Source organism: Peromyscus maniculatus, chromosome 11, assembly GCF_049852395.1.
Source record: "Peromyscus maniculatus bairdii isolate BWxNUB_F1_BW_parent chromosome 11, HU_Pman_BW_mat_3.1, whole genome shotgun sequence".
Taxonomy (NCBI): domain Eukaryota; kingdom Metazoa; phylum Chordata; class Mammalia; order Rodentia; family Cricetidae; genus Peromyscus; species Peromyscus maniculatus.
This window is the reverse complement of record NC_134862.1, coordinates 37,924,167-37,938,223: the sequence shown is the minus strand read 5'-3', so window position 1 is coordinate 37,938,223 and position 14,057 is coordinate 37,924,167. Positions and strand designations below refer to the sequence as shown.

Below are 14,057 nucleotides of genomic sequence, written 5' to 3'. Positions count from 1 at the left end.
ACAACAGCAAACGAGTCTTTGGAAGCAAGCTGAATGAAGCAAAGGCACAGCAGGACAAGGAAGGAGTGTGTGCAACCCAATGGAGTCGAGAAGGTCATGTGCAAGTCTCTGGCGGAGCTGTGTGCAGGCTCCTCTAGGTATACCGATGTTTTTGTATGCTCTTATAAGTGTCCCTAAAACCTCTTAGGCCCCATTTTAGAGATCAAAGCAAAGCAAACATGGACTTGCCGGCTCGAGTCTTATCTGTAGAGAGACCAACTGCTTTCACTGCTTTCACACTATGTGACTGAGCAACTCACCTATTTACCTATGTTCTTCACCCCACATGACATTATAATATCATATAATACCAATGTAAAAATGACCCATCTTGTGAGAAAATGGGATGGAATTTCTTTGGGTCAATCTTATCACTACATATCTCTTATGAGAATTATGTTAGAAGGGATTCACCAGTGGAATAATTATAATGGTCTTGTAAGAAAAAGGTGTATGAGTACATATATAAACTATCTTTGATATGCTATACATCTTTTAAAAGTTGGCATGAAAACAGGAATTATACTGATATGTTCAAGCTCTCTATAGGTAACAAATTATTAGGGGGAAAAAGAATATGTAAATACATACGTATACACTCTATTTATATAAATTCAAGGAATGATTAAGAAAGCTTTTAAAGACAGACATGGTGGTGCACACCTTTAATGCCAGCACTTGCAAGGCATAGGTAGGTTGACCTCTGTGAGCTCTAGGTCAGCCTGGCCTACATAGTGAGTTCTAGGCCAGCAGTGATGTAGTGAGACCCAGTCACAAAAAAAAAAAAGAAAAAAGAAAGAAAAATATATCTAGTATTTCAACTCTGGAGGCCTGAGAGATGGTTCCGCAGGTGAAAGTATTTGCTGACAAGCCTGACAACCTGAGTTCTGTCTCCAAAACACACACATGGTGGAAGGAAAGAATCAACTCCTGAAAGCTGTTCTCTCATCAGTAAATGTATGTTGTGACACACACGCATGCACGCACACTCTGTAATTAAGTAAAATAAAAAATGAAGACTCAACTCCCAGAATAGTCACCCACTCCACTCCATCCTTACAAGAGGACAGAGTACTCTGCATGGCTTGAGCAGTCCAGTGCAGTTTCTTCTGTTGGAGCTATTCAACCTTAATAACTCACTTTGCTCCCTAGGCTAATGAGCGATCTTTGTTCTTATTCTACCTCTTGTCTACTTCTTACTGTAAAACAGGGATAAAACACCAGTCAATCCCATGAGATAAAAACCACTCCCACCTTTCCAGTACATTTTCAGTATTAATTGAAAGTACTTGATTTTAACATTTTCTTCCTGTGACTACTGAATGGGACACCATCGGGAGCAGAGTATTAAAGCTGTAAGAGATACTTACTTGGTTATCTCAGTCATTAGCCCTACATATGCAAAGTGAGGTGAAGTTAGCATTATATAATCATGGATTTGTGCACCTGTGAGAAAATGTGTCCGGCTGCTGGCTGCTGAGGTGGTGGGGGTGGCAGAGGTGGCTGTGGAGGACCAGGCACTTGGGTTCGAACTGGCTGTTGAGTCATAGGAGGATTGTACACAACTGGACTTCCATCTGGATTTATGAAGGGCTGACCTGAGAGGTGAAAAAGGAGGAAAAAGTCAATATACAACAGGGATTGACAATAAAACTGTCACTACTGATTTATCACTACTGATTTATAAAACACATCCATAAATCCCTTAGGCACAAATCACAACTCCCAGTTCCTTAAGACAAAAGTTTTCCTTAGCTTGGGAAATATCTCGATTTGAAATGAAGCTATTAACAACCTTCACTGTTTCCTTAGTATAAATATTCGATTGGTACTGGTTTGGGGGACAAGGTGTTGTTTCAGACCCTACGGAGCCCACTGGATAATCAAAATATGTTCTGAGGGACTGGAGAGAAGGCTTAGTAGTTAAGAGCACTGGTTGCCTTTCCTGAGGACCCAAGTTTGGTTCCCATCAGCCACATGGCAACTCACAGCCATCTTTAACTCGAGTTCCAGGGGAGCTGATGCCCTCTTCTGGTTCCTGCAGACATGGCACTTATATGGGGCATAAACATACATGCAAGCAAAACACATAAAACGAAAACAGTATTTTCTGAAAAGTTTTAAGTTCTGGATCTCATTCAGCTCCAGGCATTCAATCACAGGACTGTGGTTCAGCTACTATAAACAAAGGAAAAGGGTCAAGAACATTCAAAAGACCCAGCAATCCCTCAGCCTAAGCTCACCATGGTCATTAGGGTTGGTATGCATTTCAGTTTAAACGGAAAATGCCCGACTCCAAAATATCAGGAAACTATTAAAAAATTTTCAACAGAATGAGAAATAATCTAGGTGATAGTCTATACTGAATATATTTAACTTTAAAAAACAGGCTGAAAATGTAAATAATTTACTGCTTCAAACTTGTAATTATGAAATCAGTTTAATGGCAATAGATTATGCAGTACTTGGGAGGCAGAGACAGGCAGATCTCTGTGAGGTCAAGGCCAGCCTGGGCTACAGAGTGAGTTCCAGGAAAGGCGCAAAGAAAAACCTTCTCTCAAAAAAGAGCCATTATAGCCGGGCGTGATGGCGCACGCCTTTAATCCCAGCACTCGGGAGGCAGAGGCAGGCTGATCTCTATGAGTTTGAGGCCAGCCTGGGTTACCAAGTGAGCTCCAGGAAAGGCGCAAAGCTACACAGAGAAACCCTGTCTTGAAAAAACAAAAAACAAAAAACAAAAAAAAAAAAAAAAGAGCCATTATAAAGGTCACCGATGAATTTAAAGTATGAGTATGTGGTTGATAAAAACTGAACCTGGGTCCTCAGAAAGAGAAGTCAGAGCTTTTAAATGACTGATTCATCTATCCTGCCCTTCAGAAAACATTTTGATTATAACGAGCTCAGTAGGGTGTAGAGCAATACCCTATCCAACTGGATATGGTCTAACGTAAATGTTTAATAAAATTAATTAGTAGTTAGCGTCAAGGACTAAGAACATACATTGTCAATATTACAACAGCTACCTATATTTTAAAAACAGTATCTTTTAGATCTTCTTAAGTAGAAAGCAATTACCATATTCTCAAGGATATTATAGGTTTTTATCCACTTGGTTTCTTCATAAAGTGTGTATTATTTGCTACAGAATAAAAATGCTATACCACATAAAGCTTTCTCAAAGAGAGTTGACTCACTTCAATGGAAGGAACTGTTGTTTAATTTTAGTCAGGCTATTATTTAGACTATACATCATAGGTGTCACATGGAGAAAATTCTTACAATATGAATAAAACTTTTAACATTTTATAGCCTAATCATTTCTATTAAAGTGTCCAGGAAAATGACACATTTATCAAAATGAAAAAGCTGATAACATATGCACATTGAAACAATTCATTTTTAAAAGTACCCACATTTTCAGATATTCCCTGCTATGCCAACTGAAATACACTCTCTCTCTGGATACCCACCTGTCTGTGGGTTGATCAGAATACTGCCAGGTGGTATGCCCGCTGCTTCCAAGGGAAGCAAAAGGAAGCTAGTGCTAGGAGATGCACCTTGCCCACTGAGGCCACCGTCAAAGGAGAGAGAACTGTGAGTGCTGGCTGCCGGGTAGATGACAGGTGTGCCATGAGAAGGCTGGCCAAGAGCTGAGCCTGGGAGAGGCTGCTGGGTGTGAGAAAGAGAGCCTGTAGAGGACCCTACGCTACCTGAAGACTCAGATCCTAGAGGAAGAGTAATGAAAAACATGGAATTAAATAAGAAAATTCAATATAAAAATGTAGCTTTAAAAAACCCAGCAATACAATTCATATTATACAACATGCACTTACAACAGAAGAGCAGTGGCTACTATGATTTACTGCTGAGTGGTTCTTTTGTGCTTACCCGCATAAATAGGTTTAATACAGCAAGCAGCAGCACAGAAACTGTGGGGAAAGTCACAGCCAAAGCATGCAATTTTCCATGTTTACAGTAACACAAGCCACAGACAGCCAACAAAAGCGCACTATTGACACTCTCAAAAGGACATGTTATACACATTTTACCTTTTAGAGTAACACTTAGGAATATACTGATTACAATTTCCCCAGGAAAAAGAACTTAGCACAGGCAAATGCCCAAAACCTCATGTATCAGAAACCCTTATCTATAAGAACACAGAAAGATTAAGAACGGCATGGAAAATGATAGAAATAATAAGTTATCTACTGAAAAGCAATTGCTAAGTTTCACTACAGAATTTCATCTTGATTTATAATCAGCATCTTCCTATAATGTAAACTCAACTCCCTTTCTCTTTTACCTAATGACAAAATAGTATGAAAACCATTCCAAGTATAAAATTTATTTCTTACCAAACTTTTTGTATTGAATTTTGACTACTTTCAAGCCTACAGTCTATTTCACAGGGATTGAAGCTGTTACTGACGTTTAAAGCACAATGACTGAAAGTGGACAACGAAACAATGAAATAGACAAGCAGATTCAGATAGTACTTGTAGTTTAGTTAGGTTGTTATTAAGGGAGCTGACTCTGGGATGAAGTTTCTAACAAACAGAGTAAGTAATTATAATACACTATACTACACACTGCCTTCTGAAGAAACCTTTTACTACAAGTCATATAAAAATGACACCTGAACCTCACACCCTTCTTTCGTTCTTTCCCGAGGCAGGCCTAGTTGTCCCAAAACTCAAGAGATCTGCCTGCCTCTGCCGCCAGAGTGCTGGAATTAAAGGCGTGTGCCACCACTGGGAAATGGGGGGGGACGGACGGGGACTCGATCACTTTTAACTTTATTAAAGGATTAAAACATACCATTGTCTCTTAAGATAAAATAGCACCTTATTCTTTAAATTTTTTTACTTTCTCTCTCTCTCTCTCTCTCTCTCTCTCTCTCTCTCTCTCTCTCTCTCTCTCTCTCTCTCTCTGTGTGTGTGTGTGTGTGTAACATGCATGTGGCGGTCAGAGGACAACTTCTGAGAATTAGTTCTTCTACTAGGATCTGCATTCAGGACATCCGATTTGTACAGAAAGTGGACTGACTGACTGAGCAACCTCAGTGGCCCCAGTTATTAAAATCTTTAAGTTGGGCCAGGCATGGTGGTACACATCTTTAATTCCAACATCCAGGAGAGGGAAGCAGGTCAATCTTGTACTCTCTAAAGGACTTCCTCACAATAGAGATTTATTTTCCTTCAGTTAGGACCAAATTGAAGTATACACAGGTAAGTATACAAATTTTAAAAACATTCATCAAATTTACTGTCTTTAGCAATATGTTATCATATCCACTAAGATATTTTCCATAGATTTATATTTTAAGGTAAGAATTGCAGTTCACAAACATTAGCAATTTAAAGCATATACTGCATTAAAAAATTTTGCTGTCTTAATATACCTTCCAAATGTAGTACAACACTTACTGTACGTTTAACCTAATCCAAACAGGCTAGGGAGAAATAGCCATTTCTGACTTCTATGTTTATTTTGAAATAAAAAAAAATAAAGACCTATAAAAGTCCTAAAAGACACATGAAATTCTGTAGTGCAAAAGAAAATGATATGACCAAAAGAATCAGCAGATTATCTTAATTTCTATTTATAGTAGTTGTAGGTATATTATTTTCCTTTGGTTTTAAAGTTCTTCAAAATTTTCTCAGTAATTTTATTCATCTTTATAGGGTAAGTCGTGAAAAATACCACCAATATTTGACAGTACGAGACACACCTAATGTTAAACAATCCTAGGTGAGAAGCCATGCTTTCCAAGCATAAATTAGCAAAGAAGAATTTCCAGTCACCACCTCCACACAAGAAATGAGTCACTGAACTACGAGATTAAGTTTATATAGCAATAGACAAGGAGCTTTACTTCAGTTTGTAATTCTATCCCCAGGACCAAATGGATGCTAATGTCGGTGTGGCCATCACTCCTTCTGTGCTTTATAGGTGTCTACTGCGCTGAAGGAACTTTACATTGTGGGAAGATTAGCACCATGTGATGAGAAATAACATTCTGACTATACAGTTCTAGGTAGATACTTATACCTGTTTTTGAAAGCCTGCCTATGCTTTTGCTGCTTCCAGAACTATCACCTCTTGTCAAGACTGAGATTCCGCTAAAGCTGCTGGCTTTGGTTACAGCAGGTTTCAGGTTCCGGAAGGAGCTGTCTGAATCTGTGCTGCTCCAGGGTCGTGGCTCTGAGTATTTCAACTCATTTTCAGTGCTGCTCTGGTGGCTGTTTGTTGATCTCCCTGAAGCATCTTTATTAACTCTGTAATTTAGAAATAAAACATTGAAAAGCTAATAGGGGGAAAAAGAACAAAAAAAACATATAATTTTTTTACCATTGACAGGAAAGCAGATCAATACCTAAATATCTGGCGCCTCAGCTGAGTACCACTAGTGTCCTCATCTTGGATTCTGTTGGCATTTTAATAAGACATTTAAATTGTTATTAGCATCAATTAGATAAGAACCAGGATAGATATTAAAGATTTCCTTACCTTTTGTCAATAATATAGTTTTCTTGGGAACACAGGGACTGGAAAGAAAGAAAAAGGTATAAAGTTTGTCAAATACACAAACTCATCTGTATAACAATGGTAACAAGAAAAATGGTATACAGTAACTTTAAGAGTACACTCCCGCATCACCATCCCTGACCTCAAACTCTACTATAGAGCTATAGTAATAAAAACAGCTTGGTACTGGTATAAAAACCGACATACGGACCAAAGGAATCAAATTGAAGACCCTGACATTAATCCATGCACATATGAACACCTGGTCAGGAACATACAGTCACACACCTGTTTCTAGGAATAAAGATTTAATGGAACACAACTATGACTATGTATTATGGTGGCTGTCATATCAGAGTCAGTTTTGAGCAGATGCAAATGTGTGGCTCAAGGTACCTAGAATATTGATTACATGGCCTTTTACAGAAAGACAAAACAACCCACACTGAAAGTTCAGCTACTTTAACAAACGTTAAGGACCAAGTTCCTGAGTATTTCTCCAGTCTAAAGTTTCCTTACTTATGCCATCTGCCAGGCTATGTTATGGCTACTCTACATCATTCAATTCTTCATATTTCAAGGTTTCCCTTTCTGTGAGCCTCTGCAAATACTGATTTTCTACTTGAATTTATGGGTTCTCAGAAGCTTACTCTCCGCTCCCCTCCCCAGTTCAACTTCTGTCTACTGTGACTCTATTACACTTTCATGTGTCTCTGTGATTCACATACCATATTATCTGACAACCTGTCAATGGCAGTATGCCATCTAGCTTATAAAACACTGAACAACATTTCTCTAATATAGATGTTGAGTTCAGCAGATGTGGATTAAAATTGCTACTCAGTCCTTTTCTAGGTGTATTTATTCTGGCTACTTTACATAGCTTCCTATTGTCCCAGTTTCCTTATACGTAAAAACACAAATGATAATACTGACCACAGAGGGCTGTTTAGTATATAAATCATGACTGTCCATGTATATGGTCTTTAGTGTTCAGCATAGCACTTATTATAAATGCTCAATACTATTTATTACAGATTGTAAATTCTTAATTGATAGTCTAAATTTTAATGTTATTTACTGTTTCATTTTGTTTTCAATAAAGGGGACATTTCTATCTGTGGCAGAGGAATCATATATTACATTCATTTACATATCCTTGAAAAGGATTAAGTACTGCAAAGAACAGGTATACAACCAATGTTGGTAAAACCAAATCTATTCATTTTTGGCAAATATACACTTATGAAGTAGATAAATGACTATTACTCTAAAAGATCAACTAGCTTTATTTTACGAGACACACGTTTATTTATTAAGGCTAACTACACTACAAACAACAGAAGATTTATAGTTACTGATGTTGTAAAAACCTCGTTAGTCACAAGCTTTAAAAAAAGTTATAAAAACAGTAACTCATTCCCATCCTCTACTGATTCCTGTAGCCCATCTGTGTTCAATTTTGGTAAAACTTTACAGTATTGTTCCAATATACTATCAAATTAAGATGAACAACACGCTTAGTGAAAAAACATGACCTGACGTGTATGCAACCAATATGGTTAAAAAAAGTATATCAATAGCTTAAGGGGGGACTAGAACGTAGTTATACACAAAGTCCTAAGACTAAGTCAGCACATACATCTTGGGAAAATATTCTATCTCTAGCTCTCTGGTATTCTTCTTCTCTTTCTTCTATAGATTTGCTTCTTCTGTCGTCTTTTAAACGTATTCTCATCTAAAGAGGCAAAAACAGTTGATTATTAGGAAAATGAACTACTGGTATAATTAAAGCTTGCACTTAAAATAATGTAGCATTTTTCAGATTACCTGGCTATCATCTTTGTCAAAGCTAGAGTTATCTCTCTTAAGGATGTATCGTTTCTGAAAGTCTTCACCCCTATCATCCTTAATATGTTCATTAAATTTCTGATCAGGTCTGAAAAAAAGAAACAAGACAAAGGAACAAAAATTTTAATGTACAGAATTTACAGAAAAGTGAAACAATATATGCAAGTTAATAAAAAAAAGTAATGTTGCTATTTATCGATGCTACTTAAGATACAATACTATGATCTCAAATATAATAAGATTCTCATGAAAAAACTATTGTACAGGATAGTGGAAAGGTACTTTTAAAAACAGCATAGGCTCATACTGTTTGGGTTCAGGTCTAGCTTTTTAACACAGTACTGGCTTTAAGCTATGCATAAGTATTTCATCTTTTTCTTTCCACTTTCTCATGAGTAAGATGGAAATTATATAATGCATTGACCTTATAGGATTGTTCTAAAGTTGAAATGAATAGTAAAGAAAGAGCACCCAGCAGAACTCGGTCATGGTAATAATACTGAGGAAACCGGGCTTCAAGAGGTTAAAGCACTTATGAAAACGTCCAAGGGTAAGCACACAACTAAGCGGCAGTAGGAGCCCATGGAGTCAGACCCCAAGGCTGATATCCTGTCTATGTTATCTATATGCAGGAACCAAGAAAAAGCAAAGTATTGCATCACATGCATTACACTCCTATAGTCTTCATGCCATAAAATGAAAGCAATCATATTTTGGACTGATTTAACTAAAAATTTAAGACAATAGTTGAAAATGTATTCAAGTTGCCAAAGTCTTAATTACATTAGGGCATAGCTTTTTTTTTTAATTTTTTATTTTTTTACACTAACTGAAACAGGTTAGGAAAGTTAAGCTCTTATGCAGAGATTAACACTGGACACTAAAAGAATGACTGTGAAGTTTGGTATGTATTCTGCAGCATATTGCTGTCCCCCCCGCCCCCATTAGAAATGCTGCAAGTTTCACTAAGACCTGGAAGACAGATATAAGATTATGGGCCTTAGATATTATATTTATGTTAAAATTGACCTCTGCCAATATATTCTGAGCTCCAACAAGTTAATTCGACCAATATTCTATGACTAGTTACCATTTTACATTGGAATTACTCTTTTAAAATATAACACTATATAACATTTTAATACATCTAAAGATAATCTAATAAATTCCCTATAGTTATATATAAAACTATATATGTTTATATGAATACAATATATATTTTATGTATAGTTCAAATACATATTTATATGTATAAATACAATAAGCAATATGAGAATACCATGAATAAAATCCATTTTTTGGAAACAGTGTTTCACTGTGTAGCTCTGGTTAGCCCAGAACTTGCTTTGTAGACCAGGCTGACCTTTAACTCTCAGAGTCTGCCTGCCTCTGTTTCCTGAGTGCTGGGATTAAAGGTGTGTATTATCATGCCTGGCAATCAATAAACTTTAATCATAAACCCAAGCAACGACATTTCAGCAAACCAAGACCAGACATTTCATTATAAATAGAATAAAAAAAAAAACATGGATAAATACTTGTTTCAGTCTAGAGAATGATTTTTCTTTTTGTAATAGGGTCTCAGTGTGTAACCTTGGCTGGTTTGGAACTTGCTATGTAGACCAGGCTGACCTCAAACTCAGGAAGATCCCCCGGCCTCTATCCACTGAGTCTTAGGATTAAAGTCATGTGCCACCACACTCAGCTCAATCTACCAAATTTTTAATAAAACATTGTAGCTGACTCCCATGTTATACAAAAGGAGATTTAAAGATGAGAATTATTTAAACAAGATGAAAAAAAAAATCTGTATTGCAAAATAATGAATGAAACAGAGCAGATACAAAAAGAAAAATCCATATCAAAGTAAAGGAGAAGGTAAGATCACAATGCTTCATGACCAATATGATGAGAAGTTTATTTTCTTTGGGAGTTTGAAAGGTTATGTATTTAGTACTGACCATGACACTATGCCATTTGTCATAGGATTCCTTCATTTACTATTATTACCTATAGCTGTAGCTGTGCTAAGTCCCATTTTCTTATTTGAGGCATCTGTATTTGAGTGAGAGACTCTAAGTCTAAAGTCAACTCTAGGGTTTAACCAAGGCCCTGGCAACTTTTCTAAGAACAGCTGGATTCCCACACAAAATATGGCAGGCATTTCAGCTAACCTTAAGACTGTCTTACCTCTTTCTTTTAAAGATGCCTGAATTTACTGCCCTGCAAACGGCAACTTCCCGCTCCATTGAGACACCCCAGTGGACACCCGGTTGTTGACATCCACAACACCACTGGTTCAAGGCTGGAGCGGGTAATGTCCCTATGAGGAAAAGGTAAGTTTGTTTTTATTCAATGTGGAGCAGATCTCTAAGGTTTTCTGATTTACAACCTTCTTCAGATCCCAGAAGATATAAAGTAAGAATACAGTGTAACTTCAATGATCTGAAATAGTTAGTTATAATTACATTAACCCATAATTCGAAAATATCTCTGCTTAACTAAATTTTTGATTACCTCCACAAACAGAACCCTAAAACTTTTCTGGCATCATTCATAGAATTCAAATAACTGAGGTTACACTGTATTGAAAACCTTAGAGAGTTGTCAGTCAAAATGTTAGTCAAAATGCCTGCTAATGTTCATGTGTTTGGGCATCCAGCAGCTCTGAGTAATGTTGAAAGGTACTGGTTAAAGAGAGTAAGTTCTAGTCACTTTATGTTTCACCTGTATTTTACTGAATACTATCCTACTTTAGTCATTATATAATGAACTGGGAAAAGTTTAATTGGTAAAAGATGTTTCTGTAAGATTAATGGATAGACATGATGAAATTAAATCAGATTTATATTTTCTAATAATCCCTAGAGATTAATGAGGATTTTCCATCCAAGACAACTAGTTTTATTGATTTTTGTTGTAGGAATAGTCATTTAAAATGCAAAACACACCTATTTACTTGACAAAGACGGTCTGAAATTGAGGAGCACAAATTTTGCTTCAACAAGCAATACGGCACCTACACTGGCAAAGGCCAGGATAACTGAAGGGATTAGATGAATTAAAACCATGAGAGATGAATGATACATAGACAAGACTCTGGGAGATATCTGACCTGAGGAAAAGCAGAAATGATAATGAAGTGAAGGACATTACTCATGGCACTTCTCATTGATTGCTACTTATCATCTGAGGTGCCTTTCTACCATAAACGAAAATGATACAGAGAATACTTTTGCACCACGTGTTGGCACAGGCCTATAATCCCAGTGCTACAGAGAATGAGACTAGAGGACTTTTTATTATTCAAGGGATTGAGAACAGATCCTTGAACATTTCTAGGTAAGTGTTGTATCACTGAGCTGTAAGCCCAGCCTTTTTTAAAAGGTAATTACTTTTAAAGCAAAGGGCTCCTTCTAATCCTTTAAAAATTTTCCTTAGTACATCAGATATGGCCCAAGAAGGAACACAGCAGTGCGGAAGACTCTACACTAACCAAGAGTTCCAGTTTCCTCAGATGTGAGGTAGAAAAAGGAAAAAAACAAAAATGAAAACAAACCAACAAAACAAAACAGGATTGTGGAAATGATAATAAACTGGTAGACTGATTATAAGGACGTCAAAACCTGCTCAATGTTTTCTTTCTTTTTTTTTTTAAAGTATTTAAACAAAATTGCCTGAAGGTGGCCATGGATACCTAAATTAACTTTAAAAAAATTCATCAAGAGAGTGGTTTTCAAACATGGCTGATAATATGTCCTCCAAGGTTTTTGTTGTTGCTGTGTCTCAGACAAGGCTCCTCTCCCTTATCTGAATCCAGGTATGCATTTTGTTCCTAGTGAGATAAATATACTTTTTGGCTCTATCACACAAAGTTATGAAATTTATCGCAAATGGAAGGTGCTGTAGGAAGGCAAGTATTAGTCCACAGACAACATAACTTTGGACACTTACATTCTCGTATTGCTAGTTTTGTTCACTATGACAGACTTTCCACTCTGATCAACATTGTGGTCTAATCCAAAGTAGGCAGCCACTCTGTGTAACAGCATCCTGTGGTAAGATGTCATTGGGGGAAACTTCTTACGTGGGGACCTGAAGGAAGAGAACAGCTAATTTACTAAGTCAAGGAGAATTATAAAGACAATTTCTTTTCTTGTTAAATGTCAGAACTTACTCATTATTACCAATGAAATCTAAAATTTCTTGTTCCAATTTCAGCAGCATCATTCTGTCCCTGAAAGAAAACATGGAGACTCTTACATGTAAAACTTAGCAATGAAGTAATCATAAATGTCAACAGGTTATGAAATTTACATAGCTTATTTCTCCCTAAAAACAACACACTCAAGAGATATCACAAGCTTGATGCTATAAATATAAAAGCTTCCTAAAAAAGGAAAAGTTAAGAGAATGAAACATGACTTTTTTTTCTAGTAACTTTTTATGTGGACATACATTAAAGTGGACAGGACAGTGTACATCCTAAGAGCTCAACTATGTTACCTCAGAAATAGTGCTCTAAAGAACATGAGATGCTATTGATAGTAACAAATACTCCTAAGGCAATCCAATATTCTTAATCCTCATTCTCTAAGTTGCTATTATGTATTTTTAAGATTTTGAGAAAACATCTTAGACAATCAAAACGAAGCAAAGACATTCACCATCTAAATGAATCAGTACTCCATTAAGTATCTACATGTGTTCCTTTGGATGGCTAGCAATCTAGTCAGGGAAGTGAGGCTGTAACAAGTCAATGGAATCATTCCTCCTGGGTCTTTTGGTTTTTTTGTTGTTGTTTTGGAGACAGGGTTTTTCTCTGTGTAACAGCCCTGGTTGTCCTGGACCTCACTCAGTTAACCAGGCAGGCCTTAAACTCACTGAGATCCATCTGCCTCTGCCTGCTGGGATTAAAGGTATGTACCCACCATGGCCTGGCTCCTCTTGGTTCATAAACACTGAAAATATGGCTCTAGGGTTTTCCTCTACTCACTGCAGATTCATGTTCACGTGGGAAACAAAAGACAATGCCTCACAGAAACTTAGTTAGAAACAGCTTTACAGATTGTCAAGATTTTAAATTCAAGAAAGCAAGGCCCAAGGAGTTCTCTAAAATAAACACTACAGAGAAGAACCTTCTAAAATTTAACACAAGAGCTGATAGCTTCTTCTTGGGTCATTTAAAAGTCCGTGCATCAATACTGAGTTTGATCCTCCCCATGTACTGCAAAACAAATCCCATCAAACTGAATAATAAATACCTTTTATTCATTTATTTAACAAAAAGTTAACGTATACATTTATAATTTGTACAAAAAAGAGAAAACTATGCTTACAATATTTCAACAATTTCAAACCCAAATTAAAAAAAAAAGTACATTTCAATGCAAATTCTAGTAACATTCAATTTTGCCCTCTGACCTGATTCTTTTTGCTATTCCTCATCTTAATAAATGGTACCACCTTCTATTTACTGTGGTAGGACAGAATGAGAACTTTAGATTGGTTACATCCTATGTGTCTGTGTGATGGGGAAGCATCAGAAAGAGTATGTATACTTGCTCTTGTGAGCATGCCCATATATATGCGCACCCACAGATTTCAAGCTGGCTTGTCATTCTTGATGACTCGAC

General features: G+C 36.7%; 1 protein-coding gene across 14 annotated transcripts in view; it reads right to left on the bottom strand.

Moving 5' to 3' along the window:
- Positions 1 to 14,057, bottom strand: part of R3hdm1 (R3H domain containing 1) — an 88,529-nt gene that overhangs the window by 50,091 nt on the left and 24,381 nt on the right. For 10 of the 14 annotated variants that reach the window (XM_042258050.2, XM_076547273.1, XM_076547274.1 and 7 more), the window contains 9 exons: positions 12,599 to 12,658; positions 12,376 to 12,516; positions 8,401 to 8,509; positions 8,213 to 8,308; positions 6,553 to 6,590; positions 6,419 to 6,469; positions 6,094 to 6,320; positions 3,510 to 3,764; positions 1,486 to 1,637 (listed from right to left, as the gene is read on the bottom strand). In XM_042258050.2, coding sequence (XP_042113984.1) covers positions 1,486 to 1,637; positions 3,510 to 3,764; positions 6,094 to 6,320; positions 6,419 to 6,469; positions 6,553 to 6,590; positions 8,213 to 8,308; positions 8,401 to 8,509; positions 12,376 to 12,516; positions 12,599 to 12,658 — 1,129 coding nt within the window. Of the gene's footprint in view, positions 1 to 1,485; positions 1,638 to 3,509; positions 3,765 to 6,093; positions 6,321 to 6,418; positions 6,470 to 6,552; positions 6,591 to 8,212; positions 8,309 to 8,400; positions 8,510 to 10,611; positions 10,745 to 12,375; positions 12,517 to 12,598; positions 12,659 to 14,057 lie in introns of those variants that run through there. The other 4 variants (XM_076547283.1, XM_076547284.1, XM_076547276.1 and 1 more) reach the window with 2 other exon arrangements.